The sequence below is a fragment of the Neofelis nebulosa genome, chromosome 6, assembly GCF_028018385.1.
Source record: "Neofelis nebulosa isolate mNeoNeb1 chromosome 6, mNeoNeb1.pri, whole genome shotgun sequence".
Lineage (NCBI taxonomy): Eukaryota > Metazoa > Chordata > Mammalia > Carnivora > Felidae > Neofelis > Neofelis nebulosa.
In genome coordinates, this window is record NC_080787.1 from 137,641,718 (window position 1) to 137,656,399 (window position 14,682).

The 14,682-nt window shown below is 45.1% G+C and overlaps 1 protein-coding gene across 11 annotated transcripts in view; it reads left to right on the plus strand.

Moving 5' to 3' along the window:
• The window catches only part of SASH1 (SAM and SH3 domain containing 1), a 336,005-nt gene extending 327,477 nt beyond the window's left edge, over positions 1–8,528 (plus strand). For all 11 annotated transcript variants that reach the window (XM_058735581.1, XM_058735583.1, XM_058735582.1 and 8 more), the window contains 3 exons: positions 979–2,087; positions 3,363–3,494; positions 5,140–8,528. In XM_058735581.1, coding sequence (XP_058591564.1) covers positions 979–2,087; positions 3,363–3,494; positions 5,140–5,403 — 1,505 coding nt within the window. In that variant the 3' untranslated portion in view covers positions 5,404–8,528. The remainder of the gene's footprint in view (positions 1–978; positions 2,088–3,362; positions 3,495–5,139) is intronic.
• The last annotated feature ends 6,154 nt before the right edge of the window (positions 8,529–14,682 follow it).

Consider the following 14,682-nt stretch of genomic DNA (forward strand, 5'->3'; position numbering starts at 1 on the left):
TAGGATCATCTGGGTATTCCCCTCAGGCATCTCAGCCCAGTGTCAAAGCACACATCAAACACAGTATTAACCAAAATATAGCAAAGGACACCTAATTGGGGCGGGGCGGGGCAGGGCAGGAGGGGTGGTGTTAAAAGTACTGATGAAAACGATTTAGCACAGGCCCTGACCACAGATAGTAAATTCTCAGTGAAGCTCATCAAGCAATACTAGCAGTTGATATCCTAACAGTTGTCAAATTAGATGATGTCTGACTGATAGTTAAATTATAAGCCTGGCAACTGATTTTAATCAGGGCTGTTGCTTCCATTTGAAATTAGAACTGTATCAGTGTTTTACAGACCATTGCAAGCAAAATACTCACTCAAGCTTCTTTACTTATTTTTTTTAAGCTTCTTTGCTTATTTGTGCCAAGTTTGGTTGACTGTTCACACACAGGATACTGGATACATAGTTCGCGCACGCGAACAAACCAGTCAGAGGGGAGTGCTTAGGGGAAAGTGCACTTTGAGAATTCCCTGGTCACCAGCGAACCTTAGGGGGCACCATTTATAGAATTCAGTCTAGCGGTCCTTTGCAACCCTGGCCTTAGGAAGCTGTCCTCCCGAAACAGAAATCCCATCCTGTGGTTTCTAAGTGGGGTACGGACGATCAACCTTCTTTTACGCTGACCGCAGCTAGGAACAAACATGAGGCCTAGATTGATTTTACTGTCTGACACAGCCTATTTTTTTCCCTCCTAACATTTAGTTTCAGTCTCCACGAGTCCATTAATAAGTCTAAAACTTCTTTCTAAAAATAAAAATGGGGCCATAACAACCCTATATCACCCAAAGTCCTAAGTGGTGATCTCATATCCTTAGTATAATTCAACAGGGAGACAGGACATGGGGATTTCAGTTATGTCAGCACAACTTTACCCGAGTTTGACTGGTTTGTTTTTTTAAAACGATTGTAAAATATTCCCTTGTCTCACAGGCAAGACTCGGAAGACCGGCCTTCTCTCTGCCAAGTCGTCAGTGGAGTCCAGCTTTAAGTCCTTCAACAGGAATCAGCTGGGCAACTACCCAACCCTGCCTTTGACAAAGTCCGGGGATGCGCTGAAGCCCGGGGAGGAAGGCAGGCTGGGCAGCGGTCTCGCCCCTCACACCTCCAAGTGCTGTGACCAGCCATGTGTGACTGGTCTGAAGAAAAACCGAAGAAGCCTGCCCGTTTCCATCTGTCGGAGCTGTGAGACCCTGGAGGGCCCCCAGCCCGTGGAAACTTGGCCCAGATCCCATTCCCTGGACGACCTTCAAGGAGAGCCTGCTGCTGAGAAGGATGTGCCCGGCGAGGTGACAGAACCCTCCCCTCAGATTGTACCACAAGTGCCACAAAAGACAACCCCCTCCATCACAAAGGTTCAAAGCCCCAAACGAGATCCTGCTGTTGACAATGCACTGCTACTGACCCAAAGCAAGAGATTTTCTGAACCTCAGAAGACAGCTAAGAAACTAGATGGCTCCATAGCAGCCTCCTCCCGTGGCACATCACCTCCTCCGTGTTTGCCCAAAAACTATGATGCTCAACCTCCTGGAGTTAAACACGGTTTAACAAGGACACCTCTCGAGGGTCACAGGAAAGGACTCGAGTCTGAAGGAACACATCATCCCGTGGGCACCAAAGAAGGCCTAGATGCCGCGCAGAGGGGCCCCGAGGCAAGAACGCAGGCCAGACATCCCTCCCAGCCTCCACCTGTTCCCGCCAAGAAAAGCCGAGAACGCCTGGCCAACGGACTCCACCCCGGCCCTCCCGGTCCCGACGCACCAAGCCTGCCCGCTAAAAAAGGCAGCCCCGGTGACTGTCACTCACCTCAGGCTCCTAGGCCTCCCTCGGCACAGGAGCCCGGCAGCCCGCCCAGCTCGAGGCCGCCACCCTGGCTCTCAGAGCTCCCGGAGAGCGCCAGCCTCCAGGAGCATGGCGTGAAGCTGGGCCCGGCTCTGACCAGAAAGACCTCCTGCGCCCGGGGAGTGGACCTGGAAACGCTCACTGAGAACAAGTTGCGAGCTGAAGGCATCGATCTCACTGAGGAGCCGTACTCTGATAAGGTACCCGAGGCCTCACGGGCCTCTGCTGTTTTAAGTCAGGCAGCCAGGTAAGAGGAGCACCACAGCTGCCCCCTGATGCCGGCCTGGTGGCAGGGGCCGTGCTCGCCGCGGGGGTGCGTGGGCCTGAGCGGGGCCCCTCTGCTGCCAGGCGATGCGCCGAACGGGAGCCGACGCAAATACGGCCTTGGACCTTTCTTCTCTCTTCCCTTCCCTCCTTTTGCTTGGTTTCAATTTTTGGCGGCTAGATTTTTGCAGGAACAACTATCGAGGAATACTAGAACTGGTTCCAGAAAGGGCTGCTTTAGCAGACAGACCTGAAGTGCAGTCTCCGGGTCTTACTGAACATGTATCTTTTTACACGTGAACACGTGCCCACTTCATTTCCTATCTGTAAAATGAGATTCATAATAACCTGCGTAACTACCTTTTCTACAGGGACTATTAGGAGCAAATAAATGTGAGCACACTGCAAATTGTAGAACCCTTTTCAGATGTAATTATATTGTACAGTTATCTGTATAGTTAACAGAGTTGGAATGATTATATGAAATATCCTCCTGTACCAAAAGCACTGAGAAAACTCATTTAAACTCCTTTCATTGAAAGCACATTGCTTATTTGGAAAAAAAAAAAAAAAAAGAAAAAAGAAAGAAAGAGAGATCTACCAATACCAAAACGATTTTGGAGACCAATGATGATAGATATAGCTGTACATTATTCCTAGAAATGCATATTTCGTTATAGTACATCCCTGGGAGGCCTTGTTATAAACTTCTTTTCACCACAAATGCCTTACAGTATGATCTTCCTCCTCCTCCTCCTCGATATTTAGTGAATAAAAATCCCTTAGAACGGAAAGGAGAATTTGCGTCTACAGTACACGCCTAGGGATTGGCGGTATAAACGGGCCGCAAACGCACGACTACCTGCCGTAGGGCACAAGTCTGCCCGTTTCCCCTGTCGTTTAGGAAATGGTGCATGTGATGCAAAATGATCCAGCACAGTGAGGTGAGGTCACTGGTCCAAATGATACAAGGCGATTATGTTCTTAGGTTTCAAAACCTTTTCCTCAGAGCTCATCAGTACCCGAGAGATCAAGATGTAAACATGTTCTAACACCCATCGTGATTCTCAATCTATTCACTTCAAGTGAACACTTTTGGGGACACGTCCCAGTAGCCGTAGGTGTCTTAGCCTACCTTGTCTTGTGTTTGCTGCTGTCGAAGAAGAAATTCGTTGCCACCCGTGACGCCACATTTCTGCTCTCCCTCACAGCACGGCCGCTGTGGGATTCCCGAAGCCCTGGTGCAGCGATATGCAGAGGACTTGGATCAGCCCGAGAGGGAAGTTGCCACCAACATGGACCAGATCCGCGTGAAGCTGCTTCGGAAGCAGCACCGCATGGCGGTGAGCAGCCAGCACCTGGGGTCTCCCCTCGCTCGACTTTGGAAGTCCATGGAGTTAGGGTGCTTCGGGATGCACGTGCTGGCCACCACGGAGTAGCCCAGGGTTCCCTCCAGCTATCAAAAGGAGACACCTGGAGGGAAAGCAATATTCAGCCTGTAAAGTTCTCAAAATACAGTTTTGTTAAGAAAAAAATGAAAATTGGCCATAATCCCAGAACTATAAAAGTTTTTTTTTTTTTAGGTCTTTAAATTTATATCTATTTCTAACTATCTATTTGTATCTATTTCTATTTTGAGATAGAGAGCAAGTGAGAGAGAGAGAGAGAGCTCACCCTTGCAAATAGGGGAGGGGCGGACAGAGAGGGAGAGAGACGATCCCGAGCCGACTCTGCACTGTCAGTGCAGAGTCCGATGTGGGGCTTGATCCCACGAACCGTGAGATCATGACCTGAGCTGAAATCAGACGCTTAACTGACTGAGCTGCCTAGCACCCCTGAAAAAGTTTTTAGAAGTCTGTCTAGCTATTTCTCTGCACATCCAATAGTAAATGTGTAGTTTTGAAACCTGATGTTCAGTTCTCAGATCATGAATCTGTTACTAAACATTCTTTTATATTATCAATATGTCAAAACGTTCTAGTAGGTAAATGTGCCCTCATTTAGCCAATCCCAAATGGTTGCCACACTTAAATTGTCCCCAACTTATTATTTTAAATAATTTAGCAAACAACACCCTTATTGTAGTCTTTGTAGACTCTCAAGGTTAATTTGAGTATATATTCCTTCAAGAGGATTTGCTTGTAGAAGCCTGCACAAAATCTCAAGAATTTGCACGTTTGTCAGAAAACCACCTTCCTAAAAGATGTAGCACTTGGTCTTCCCCGAAGTCAATTGTAAATGTCCATTTCCCTGCCCTAGCTAACACTTGGTATTATTGCATTTTATGTTTTTTAGAACTACACTAATGATATATCTAATTTTCTGGTTAACGTAGATTCAAAATGGAATCTGTTTTATAGATTCCATTTTCCAAAAATGGAAAATCTGTTTTATACAATCTCTACCTGGGCGCCTGTGTGGCTCAGTCAGTTCCCTATCTGACCCATAATTTTGGCTCAGATCATGATCCCAGGGTTGTGGGATTGAGCCCCACATCAGGCTCTGCACTGAGCATGGAGCCTGCTTGAGATTCTCTCCCTCCCTCTGGCCCTCTCCCCTGCTCATGCGCTCTTAAAAACACAAAACAAAACAAAACTCTACCCACTGAGTATCTTACTTGCCACACTACCGCACAGGGCTGCCTCTTTATTCACCTAGAGATTTCACTGAAAAGCTTATCACCAGAAGACAAAATAGCAGGGTATAGAAATGCTTACAAATTGGAGACTTGGACGTTAGGTTAATTAGGGTTAGATCTAATTCCAAATACTTTGTAGAACCTCAAACACTTCTTTGAAGATAGATCTCACCTTCGAGAAGCTGAGAAGGAATTCTTGATGCTACTCTTGGGTCTTTGACACCTCACAGCAGGATCACTTTGTAATAGTCTAGCAGTGCAGTATTTCAGTAGTGTTCCTTTTAGGTATATAAGAGTCCTCCAGTAGCCTGTGTCAAGTCTTTATAAAATTGCTTTCTTTCTTTATCCAGATCCCAAGTGGTGGACTCACAGAAATCTGTAGAAAGCCCCTCTCTCCCGGATGTGTCTCGTCTGTGTCAGATTGGCTGGTTTCCATCGGTCTGCCCATGTATACCAGCGCCCTCACTGAAGCCGGGTTCAGCACATTGGGCCAAGTGCCTTCTCTGTCCCACACTTGCCTTCAGGAGGCCGGCATCACAGAGGAGAGACACATAAGCAAGCTTGTGTCTGCAGCCAGACTCTTCAAACTGCCACCAGGCCCCGAGGCCATGTAGCCAGGCCCATCATGGAGCTCCCCGGACAAGAGCCACCCTTTCACTGTGCTTAGGATGCTAACGCAATCCCTCCTCCTTGGGACCTGCAGACCAGATCCAGAAGAAAGGCCCGGTGTAAGGCCGACCGGAGCACGAAACCTCGGCACGGGACTGATGACCCTCTCTTCTCCAGAAGAGCCCCCCTCGAGGAAATTGGTGTGGTTCTCTTTGACTCCCCCAAAGAAAAGACAAGCACTAACTTTTATTTTCAGAACACAAAAGAACCAGGATGCCAGCTCGCCGCCCATGCTGTGCCTCCAGTCTGTCTTGGTGTGCTGGCAGAGGGAGGGGGCAGCCGCGTTCGTTTCTGAGAATGCCCTTGCCTTGCTGTCTGTCACCCTGCAGGATGCCTGAGGGCAGGCGGGTATTGGCCAGGCCAAAGTAACAGACCCAGGAGTTACTGTACGCCATTGACTATGCTTGTTTATTCAAAAGTAAGAAAATCTGGCTGCATTAGGGGAAAAAAAAAAAAAAAAAAAGTCCTATTCTCCTTTAAGTAAACAAGAGACATTTTAATAATTGCTTTCTAGCAATCAGCTTTTATTTGCCTTAATATAAGCTTTTAAGCAGTTATCTGGTGTTCACTACCCTGTAACCATAGTTCCAGATCTTCGGCCTAGACTGCCATCTAACATACCAGAGATGTTTTCAGCAAAAAAAAAAGAAAAAAAGAAAAAAGAAAAAAAAGAAAGAAAAGAAAAAAAAGAAAAAAAAGGGCTTTTCTAATTGCCTCACTCTAACATGGCTTAATTTGTAGGGGTGTTTGTCAGGCACAAACTTCATGTTGGCTTTCAGTTTTTAAACTAACCACAAATCCAGTAAAAAGCTATCTGAAACTCACAGGTCAGGTGTGTATGTGAGCGTGCATGCATGTGTGTCCATGTGTGAGCGCGTGTGTATAGAAACTACCTTCATTTTAAATCAGTTTTGTTTTGTCTACGATGTTGGTCACCGTGCTGCAGTATTGACTTTGACTCCCGACCACGACCATTCCAGAATTCACTCATCAGCTAACAGGTCACCTTTGCAAAGCCACCGTAAGGTTGAATATTTCAGAAAGATGCTTTTAAAAGGGAAGTAGTTTATAAGAGATTTTTAAAGTTTTTTTTTCCACTTTTATAATTAAGGTACTGTTTTCCTCCCTTTATTAAGAGATCATTGTTTTAATTCAGATAATAGTTCATTCTGGAGCCAGACAAAGCACGTTAGCCATGTATTAAGTATTTGCCATTTTCAGTTGTTTTCCTACTGATTAGAGCGTTTACCATTCTCTTTTAGTCTGGTGTCTGACTTTTCTAGCACACAGAAATTTAGGCAACTAAATTAAGGTTTCCGTTGCTTACTAAATGAATTTCCTCTACATTCTTAGTCATGAGAACTATTCTAAGCATTGAATGTGATCATTGACAACAAACACTTTGAAGACAAAGCCTTGATCAAAAGCTCTTAAACATTTCATCTCCTCGTTAAAACGATTCCCCTCAAGGTGGGGGGGGGGGAGTAACTTCACTCATTACAAAGCCATCTTCAGCATTTGCTCTATGTACTTGGATCCGTGTTTCTGAGGAAAAGGATGTTCTCAGGTTATATATTTTTTTCACGCTTTGGTATACATTTAAAAAAAATACGTTTCTTCAATAGTATTCACCTTCTATAAGACGCCATGTGAAAAAGTTGTGGAAATGCAGAATAAAAGCTAAAAGCTGCCAACTTTCTACCGAAATCTGAAAAACAGCCCATTTTTGCCATCTCGGGTTGTGCACACAGCCCACGTGGACTGTGACGATACCGTCGAACTGTAGCGCTTGTGCTGTGGTGGAGACAGGTGCAGGGACACGGAGCCTCAGCATGACATTCTGAGATCCTGCTCATAGTGTAAGCCGACCACACACAAGTCACACAACAGATAACAGAGGAGAAGGGGTCATCTTCTGTGAATTTCCCAGTGTTAGTTCATTTTCAGTGTCAGATTTTCATTTAAGTGGCACCAGAAAAGGGAATGTTCTGGAGTTCTTGAAAATGCCAAACCCTATTTTTGTCCTTCTTCTTTGGAAATCATTGCCTTTGCGTAGAAAAATCAAATTCAGGGACCATGAATGATTTTTAGTGGGAAGATCTTCCTAACCTGAGGGGTCTGAGATTTTTACTTTATCGTGCTTTTAAAGAAAAAAAATTTTTTTTGTTATTGTTACTATTTGTTTGGTCTTTTGCTTTAAACTCTTAATTTGATCCTAGAAAAGCCTGAATGTTTGTGTGTGACATTTGACTAAGGTGGTTTAGGGACCGCGTGTCAGAAGACAGGTAGGTGTTAGGCGCCAGCAATATCCGGTTTTAATCAGTTGCACTTGGTACAGAATGTTGAGGAAGGGTTTAAAGTGTCGTCTTTGGAAAGCACAAAAGAAACCTGGAAAGGCAGTTTGGCTCAGGTAGCTACATATCCGTTGTGTGTAATTTTTACTGTAAAGCTGTCTAGAAGGACATGCGGCCAGCCCCAACCACTATTTACATTCCCAGATAACCAGGAAGCAGATACATTTTCATGGCCTTCTCTTAGCAGCCCTTTTCTCTGTCCTGATCCCCGGTGTGGGTGAAATTGGAAATTGCTAGTCTATTGCAAACCAGTTCCTGACATAGCAAAATTTGCTTTCATAACTGCAGCAAAAGAAATCAGTTCACCAAGTCAATGCTGCATTGTGTGTACTGTATTATTTTCAGAAAATATAGTAGTCTGAGTCCAAGTTACCTTGATTTTAAATTGATAGAGAAATGCAAGAAACTGTCAAGCAAGTTATATAACAACTAACAACATTGCACTTTCTGTATATGAAATCAATATTTAAATAACTTATTTTTCTCCATTGCTGTTCTTAAACATTGTAAGTAGCTGTAATATACCAGTACCGATATGTCCTTGCGATTGCTTCAGCCCAGGAAAGCTGTGTATTGTTTTAAAAATTGTAAAAACTATTGTGATGATTCATTTAGCAAAGAGAAAGGTGGACAGAAGGGTTTTCCTATGTATCAAACTTGTCTATAATTATGTCATCTTATGTACCTAGGAAAAATAAATAAATTTCGTCACTTGACTATGCCTCTCTTGTTGTTCCTTGGGTATTTCAAAGATGAACGGAGTAGAAATGAAAGGTAATTTACAAAAGTGTGGTGTAAGAATGAACTCTATTGTAAAAACAATTGTATACAATTAATTCTGCCACATCACAAAACTCACACACACTCATTCTCTTTGCAATATGCTAACGTACTGCTTCTCCCAAATATTGCATAATCAAATCCCAGAACCACAGCATCTTAGACCAGAAAGAATTTTGAAGGCATCTACAGTCTAAGCCCATCATTTTCAAATGAAGAGTCCACGTAGGTGGTTGACTCATCCAATATCATACAGCTAAGTGGTAACAGAACCCAAATCTTGCATTGAGGGAGGAAAAAAAAAAAAATCTAGGTTCGGATGGATATTCCAGAAATTGACCTGACAAAAATCATGTTCCAAATTGGTGTATCACAATCGATATAAAAACTTTTTTTATTATTAGGAGGACATTGTTTGTAATAAAATTTTGAATAGGTGATACCCATACTTGAGATTAAAAAAAAAACAAAAACAAAAAGCGCCCGCTCCTTTCCTCCCAGCCACTATCCCCGTCCTTGCAGGTAAGTAGTATAACCAGTGTGTGCGTATCTTTTCAGAAATGCCCACACATTTACAAATACAACTGCCTATGTATTTTTCCATACAGGAATGACCTTATATTCTTCACACTTCCTTACCGTGATTTTACATTCAATGTATGTTGGAGATTTTTCCATGTCAATACCCCACCATTCTCGTAAAGACCACATAATACTGTTATGCCAATAATTTAATCACTACCCTGTGAAAGGACAATATCTTGCTGTTATAAAAAAGCTGTTAGAGGGTGCCTGGGTGGCTCACTCAGTTAAGTATCTGACTTCAGCCTGATCTCACAGTTCGTGGGTTCGAGCCCCACATCGGGCTCTGTGCTGACAGCTCAGAGCCTGGACCCTGCTTCGAATTCTGTGTCTCCCTCTTGCTCCGCCTCTCCCTTCCCCTCAAAAATAGACATTTTTTTTTTTTAAAGAGCTGCTAGGAATATCCTTGTACCACTATCACTTAGCACATGGAACTGTGTTAAAATTACATGTATTTTAGATTTTGGTAGAATTTTTTTTTAAACAGAAAGATGAAATATTGCCAAATTTTTTGGAGAAAATGCATCAGAATGGGATTGAGAATAGGAAAGATTACCTTCTTTTGTTTATCATTTTTGAGAGAGAGCACACGAGCGGAAGAGGGGCAGAGAGAGGGGGAAGGAGGATCTGAAGTGGCCTCTGTGCTGACAACAGCGAGCCCGATGCGGGGTTTGAACTCACAAACCACGAGATCATAACCTGAGCTGAAGTCGGATGCTCAACTGAGCCACCCAGGCGCCCCTTGATAGAATATTTTAAATCCACTGGTAGACTTCGTTAAAGGAAGCTTTACCAAGATAGGTTTTATTTCTAAATCCGGGTCTTACGCTCTATCCCCTAATCCATTTTGCAAATGGGGAGAGTTCATGTATTCTTAGTGTGGTGGCTCATCTGAAGGGCTGAATTATTTTAAATAACTATAAGTCTCCAATCTTCTCTCAGACTGACTCCTAAGATTCAACGGTTCAATTCAAAGAAAATACTTTCTTGTGATTCCTAAGAAACCATGACCCGACTCTTGGTGTTTGTTCTAAGTGCACTTCATATATGGACACTTGGGTTGCTTTTACTTAGAAGTTACAAAGAACAGGCACCTGCGTGGCTCAGTCCATTAAGCTTCCGACTCTTGATTTCGGTTCAGGTCACGATCCCACAGTTTGTGGGTTCAGGTCCCGCGTCCAGCTCTGTGCCGACAGCATGGAGCCTGCTTAGGATTCTCTGTCTACCGCTTTCTCTGTCCCTCCCCTGTTCGTACTCACTCGTGCTCACATGCACGCGCGCTCTCGCTCTCTCTCTCTCTCTCACACACACACACACAAAATAAAGGGATAAACTTTTAAAAAGAGAAGTTACAACGACATACATTTGATTAGGGAAAGGAGAGAAGGATGATGGTCATTCTTTAACCGCACAAGCCATTTTGGAAACCTTGGAATGACGGCTTTCTCACCCTTAGCTGGGAGGACCCACTCAGAGCTCACTGTACACAGTCCTTCCTTGGAGTGCACGTCCATGTGTGAGTGTGAGAGGCAGGGTGAATACTCAGGTGTAGGTGTCTGGACTTCCCCTCAGGATTGCGGGCAGTTTTATTTGCAAGCATCGCCATTCCTCCCCCAGTCCCTCCAACACTACTCACCACCCCCCTCCCAGAGAAAGGGAATTTAGCTGCCTGTCCTCGTGCCCTTTAGCAAAAGCACCTGAAGGTCCTAATCAAACCACGTTGGAGACAAGTGTGGAAGGACTCCGGGATGTGCAGGGGAACCATGGCAGTTAAGACTCAGCTGATGGGCCTTTACCGCCATCCCATGCATTCTCAACACCTGGGTAACAGATAAGGAAGGTCACAGCCACGAGCGAAATGTGTACGGAGGTCTGTGGGAACCAGAGGAAAACCCGACTCAGTCAAGGAGAGAAACAAGTCAGAGGAGGCAGTCGATGTGGCTTATAACTGTGTGCCTGTGTGCTAAGAGCACTAAGCCCTCAAACACACTAAGTCTTGAAAAGCATGAGAAAATAAGCAAGAAATTCTCTCCCTCCCACCTCCTGATCCACTCGCCTCTCATCCTGACTGGATGATCCTTTCCCCCGATTAATAAAAAACTTGGAAGCCATGTCCTGGGCCCCCCCCTCTCCGGACCTCCTTTCAGCACACTTGCAAACTCCCCCACGTCCTCACCTCCGATTTCCTCCTCACAACAGCATGACTGGAGGGGCATCTCTCCATCTGCCTAATCCTACCCGTGCTCAAGATCCGGTCCTGGGATCCCTCGCTTCTCTGCAGCTTCCCCTTGAACGTGTTTGCAGCAGGCTGGTGCTCTGCTTTCCAGGCCCATCCAGAGCCCCCCTTTGGGGGTAATTCCTGCATTTCCTTTGGGACAACAGCAATCCTCACATTTCCAGGGATCCGGGTGCAACCTTTCGTCCTGGTGTCCCCCAGGCCTCTCCGAGTGGTGAGCAGAGCTCCTAGCCTCCATGACCGCAGGACTGGGCTTTGGAGTTGAGTGTCAACACACGACAGGGTTGGAACTGAGCTATCTGATGGCGGGGCCCAGGAAGCTCAGCGATGGAGGAACCCGCGGTCCTCCTGTCCTTTCCAAAGCTCGTTCAGCCTTTCTTTTGTTAGATTCCTTATGCCACTGGCCAAACATCTTTTCTCAAATACTCCTAATATTCCAACTCTAAAGCCTCCCACTTTGAACTTCCCAATGAAGCAGTATTCACAGATCTGTACAGGCAAGACTATAGCTACGAGCTATAGCTCACAGCCCTCCTCGGACAGAGCCCGTCCATCTCCAACCACTCTGGGCCCCTCATTCGAATGAGGCTGACGTCGAAGGGGGCCAACACCTGCGCATCCCCAATGGGTCATGAGGGTAGAGTTGCTGGTATCATTCTGGGCCGGAAAGAAAATCAAACTGATGACGAATTGGCCAAGGAGAGCCCACACGTGGGGTTATGAAGAACTGACTGTGGTCCCTGGGGGACCCGAATAGGCATCGTCAGCAATTTAAAAGCACATGCTGTAAGCCTGTATTTAAGGTGCCACGGGAGATCCAAGGTAGTGGTGGGTAAAATTCCTGACCACAGGGAGATCTTAAACTCATTAGAACAGGTCATGCGAAATACTGAGAGGCCTAAAAGTTAAGATGGAGACAGTGTGGCTTTGTGGCTCCTCAATGCAAAAAAAAGCAATTGGACTAGCAGAGAGAAGAGTGGTTTCTCTACTGTCTTCCGAGTAGGCATTTCCAGCATTGACTCCCCTTGTTATTTGGGAGGAAGCCTCCTTGTGTGTGATGTGGCGCGCCCCTCAGTCCCATGCCCACACGGTGGGGGACACAACTCAAGCTCCACAAGCCAGCCAGATTCTCCCACCTCTGTCTGGACCCAGATCTACCAATGCAGAGACCTGAGCGCAGTTGGTCTACAGTGCGGTGCCACACGGCCGCGATGTCCTGGCCTTGCTGCCTTGGCCCAGGACCGTCCCCTGGCTTCCAGCTTCGCAGCTGCTGCACCTACCTCGATTCCAGGCGGTTTATCGGTTCGCCAGTCTCCTGATGACCCTCTGGAGCCCGGGACTCTGTCTCCGGAAACTATTTTCTGTTGCTTTTAACAAAAAGACTGACTTCTGTCAACCTTCAAAACAAAACTGCCAGTTATGTTACCACCAAAAGATGGGCTTGTTCGGGAATAGCCGAGAACTGCAATCCAGGACAAACAAGCTGGGACAAAACCCCAGGCAAGCCCTGGGGGGAAAAGGAGATGGGCGTTCCTTTACAGCGAAAGCGAGAATTGGGGAGGTTGTTGTAAACACAGAGTTCATTGGAGTGAACTGGGAGTTAGAAGTATAATGGCTTCCCATTGGCCGTGTTGCGACTATCTCTCATTGGCTGGCTTGTTGCCGGGGGAGGAGCAAAGCCTTTCTTCCTCCTCTGGGTGGTAAAGACGTTCGCAACTGCAAGGTGCCTTGTTTCCCGTCAAATTTGCAATTAACGATGAGTGGTAGGGCCTGAGAGCTCTCGTTGCCAAAACTCCTGGCCCTGTTCTAGTGAGGTTTCCTTTAATTAACTTCCACGGTTCCGAGGCCATCCTATTTGTAGGAAATTTCCTCTTTTCTACTGTATTATTATTAGCTTTTTAAAAACAAGAACAGGTCTTGTTTATCTTTCCTAGCCTTAGAGTTCTTGACGCTTCACAGCTCCTCAGGAATGGTGTATCTAATTGGAAAAAAAAGTAAAGGTGTTAAAGGAATACTCTTTCTGTGTTTGTTTTACAACCACCTGGCATTATAGTGGATGCTCATTTTGGTATAGTTGAAAGAAACTTACCTTTGGAGTCACATTGAATTCCACTCTTTATTTATTTTTTTAATGTTTATTTATTTTTGACCGAGAGAGAGAGAGAGAGAGAGAGAGAGCGAGCGAGCATGAGTGGGGAAGGGGCAGAGAGGGAGACCCAGAACCCAAAACAGGCTCCAGGCTCTGAGCTGTCAGCACAGAGCCTGACACAGGGCTCAAACTCATGGACAGTGAGATCATGACCTGAGCCAAAGTCAGATGCTCAACTGACTGAGCCACCCAGGCACCCCTAAATTTCCCTCTTGAGATGGAATTCCTCAGGGTCTCTGGCCGCTCAACCTCCCCGAGCCTTCGTTTCCTCACTTGCAAGCACGACCAATAATTCCTACCTCACTGGACTATTGTGAAAATTAAATGAGACATTAAAGTGGGAGATAGGCGTGCTGAACAACCCGATACCCACTTGTGAAAGAATGACCTCCTTCCCCCTCCCCCACCTACCCCACGTCATATACCAAGATGATCTCAAAGTGGATCACAGACCCAAATGTAGGAGCTAAAACTAGAAAAATCTTAGGAGAAATTTGAAAGTAAATCTTCATGACCTTGTATTAAGCGAAGGATTTTGGAGATGATAAAGAAAAGCACAAAAAAAAAAAAAAGGAAAAAAAAAAGAGAAACGCACAAGTAACAAACGAAAAAGTAGATAGACTTCACCAAAATTAAAAAACTATTATGGATCAAGGGGAGCCATAAAAAAATGAAAAGATAAGCCATAGAATGGAAGAATATATTTGTAAATCATCTACCTGACAAGGGTCCAGTAGCAGAATTTGCTGAGGTATTTGGGGAGAGTACGAGTGCCTGCTAATAAGTAGAAGGTTCTTTTGGGGGTAATGAAAATGTACTAACATTATAAAGGGATGATGGCAGCACGAAATCTGTGAATATGCTAAAAACCACTGAATTATACTGTACATGTTAAAGGGCATATGAAGTGTATGTCAATAAAGTTACCAAAAGTTAGACAGCGTATACCTAATACTGTACAATAGAAAATGTTTACATCTAACCATTGGCCACAAATGTACAGGTAGTAAGTGCTCCAAATACATCTTGTTGCTTTGATTTATGATGATTCATTGGGCAAAAAGTACTTGAAAGAGACTGCTGGAAGGTGCTTCCGTTTGGAATCCTGCGACCCAAAGCCAGT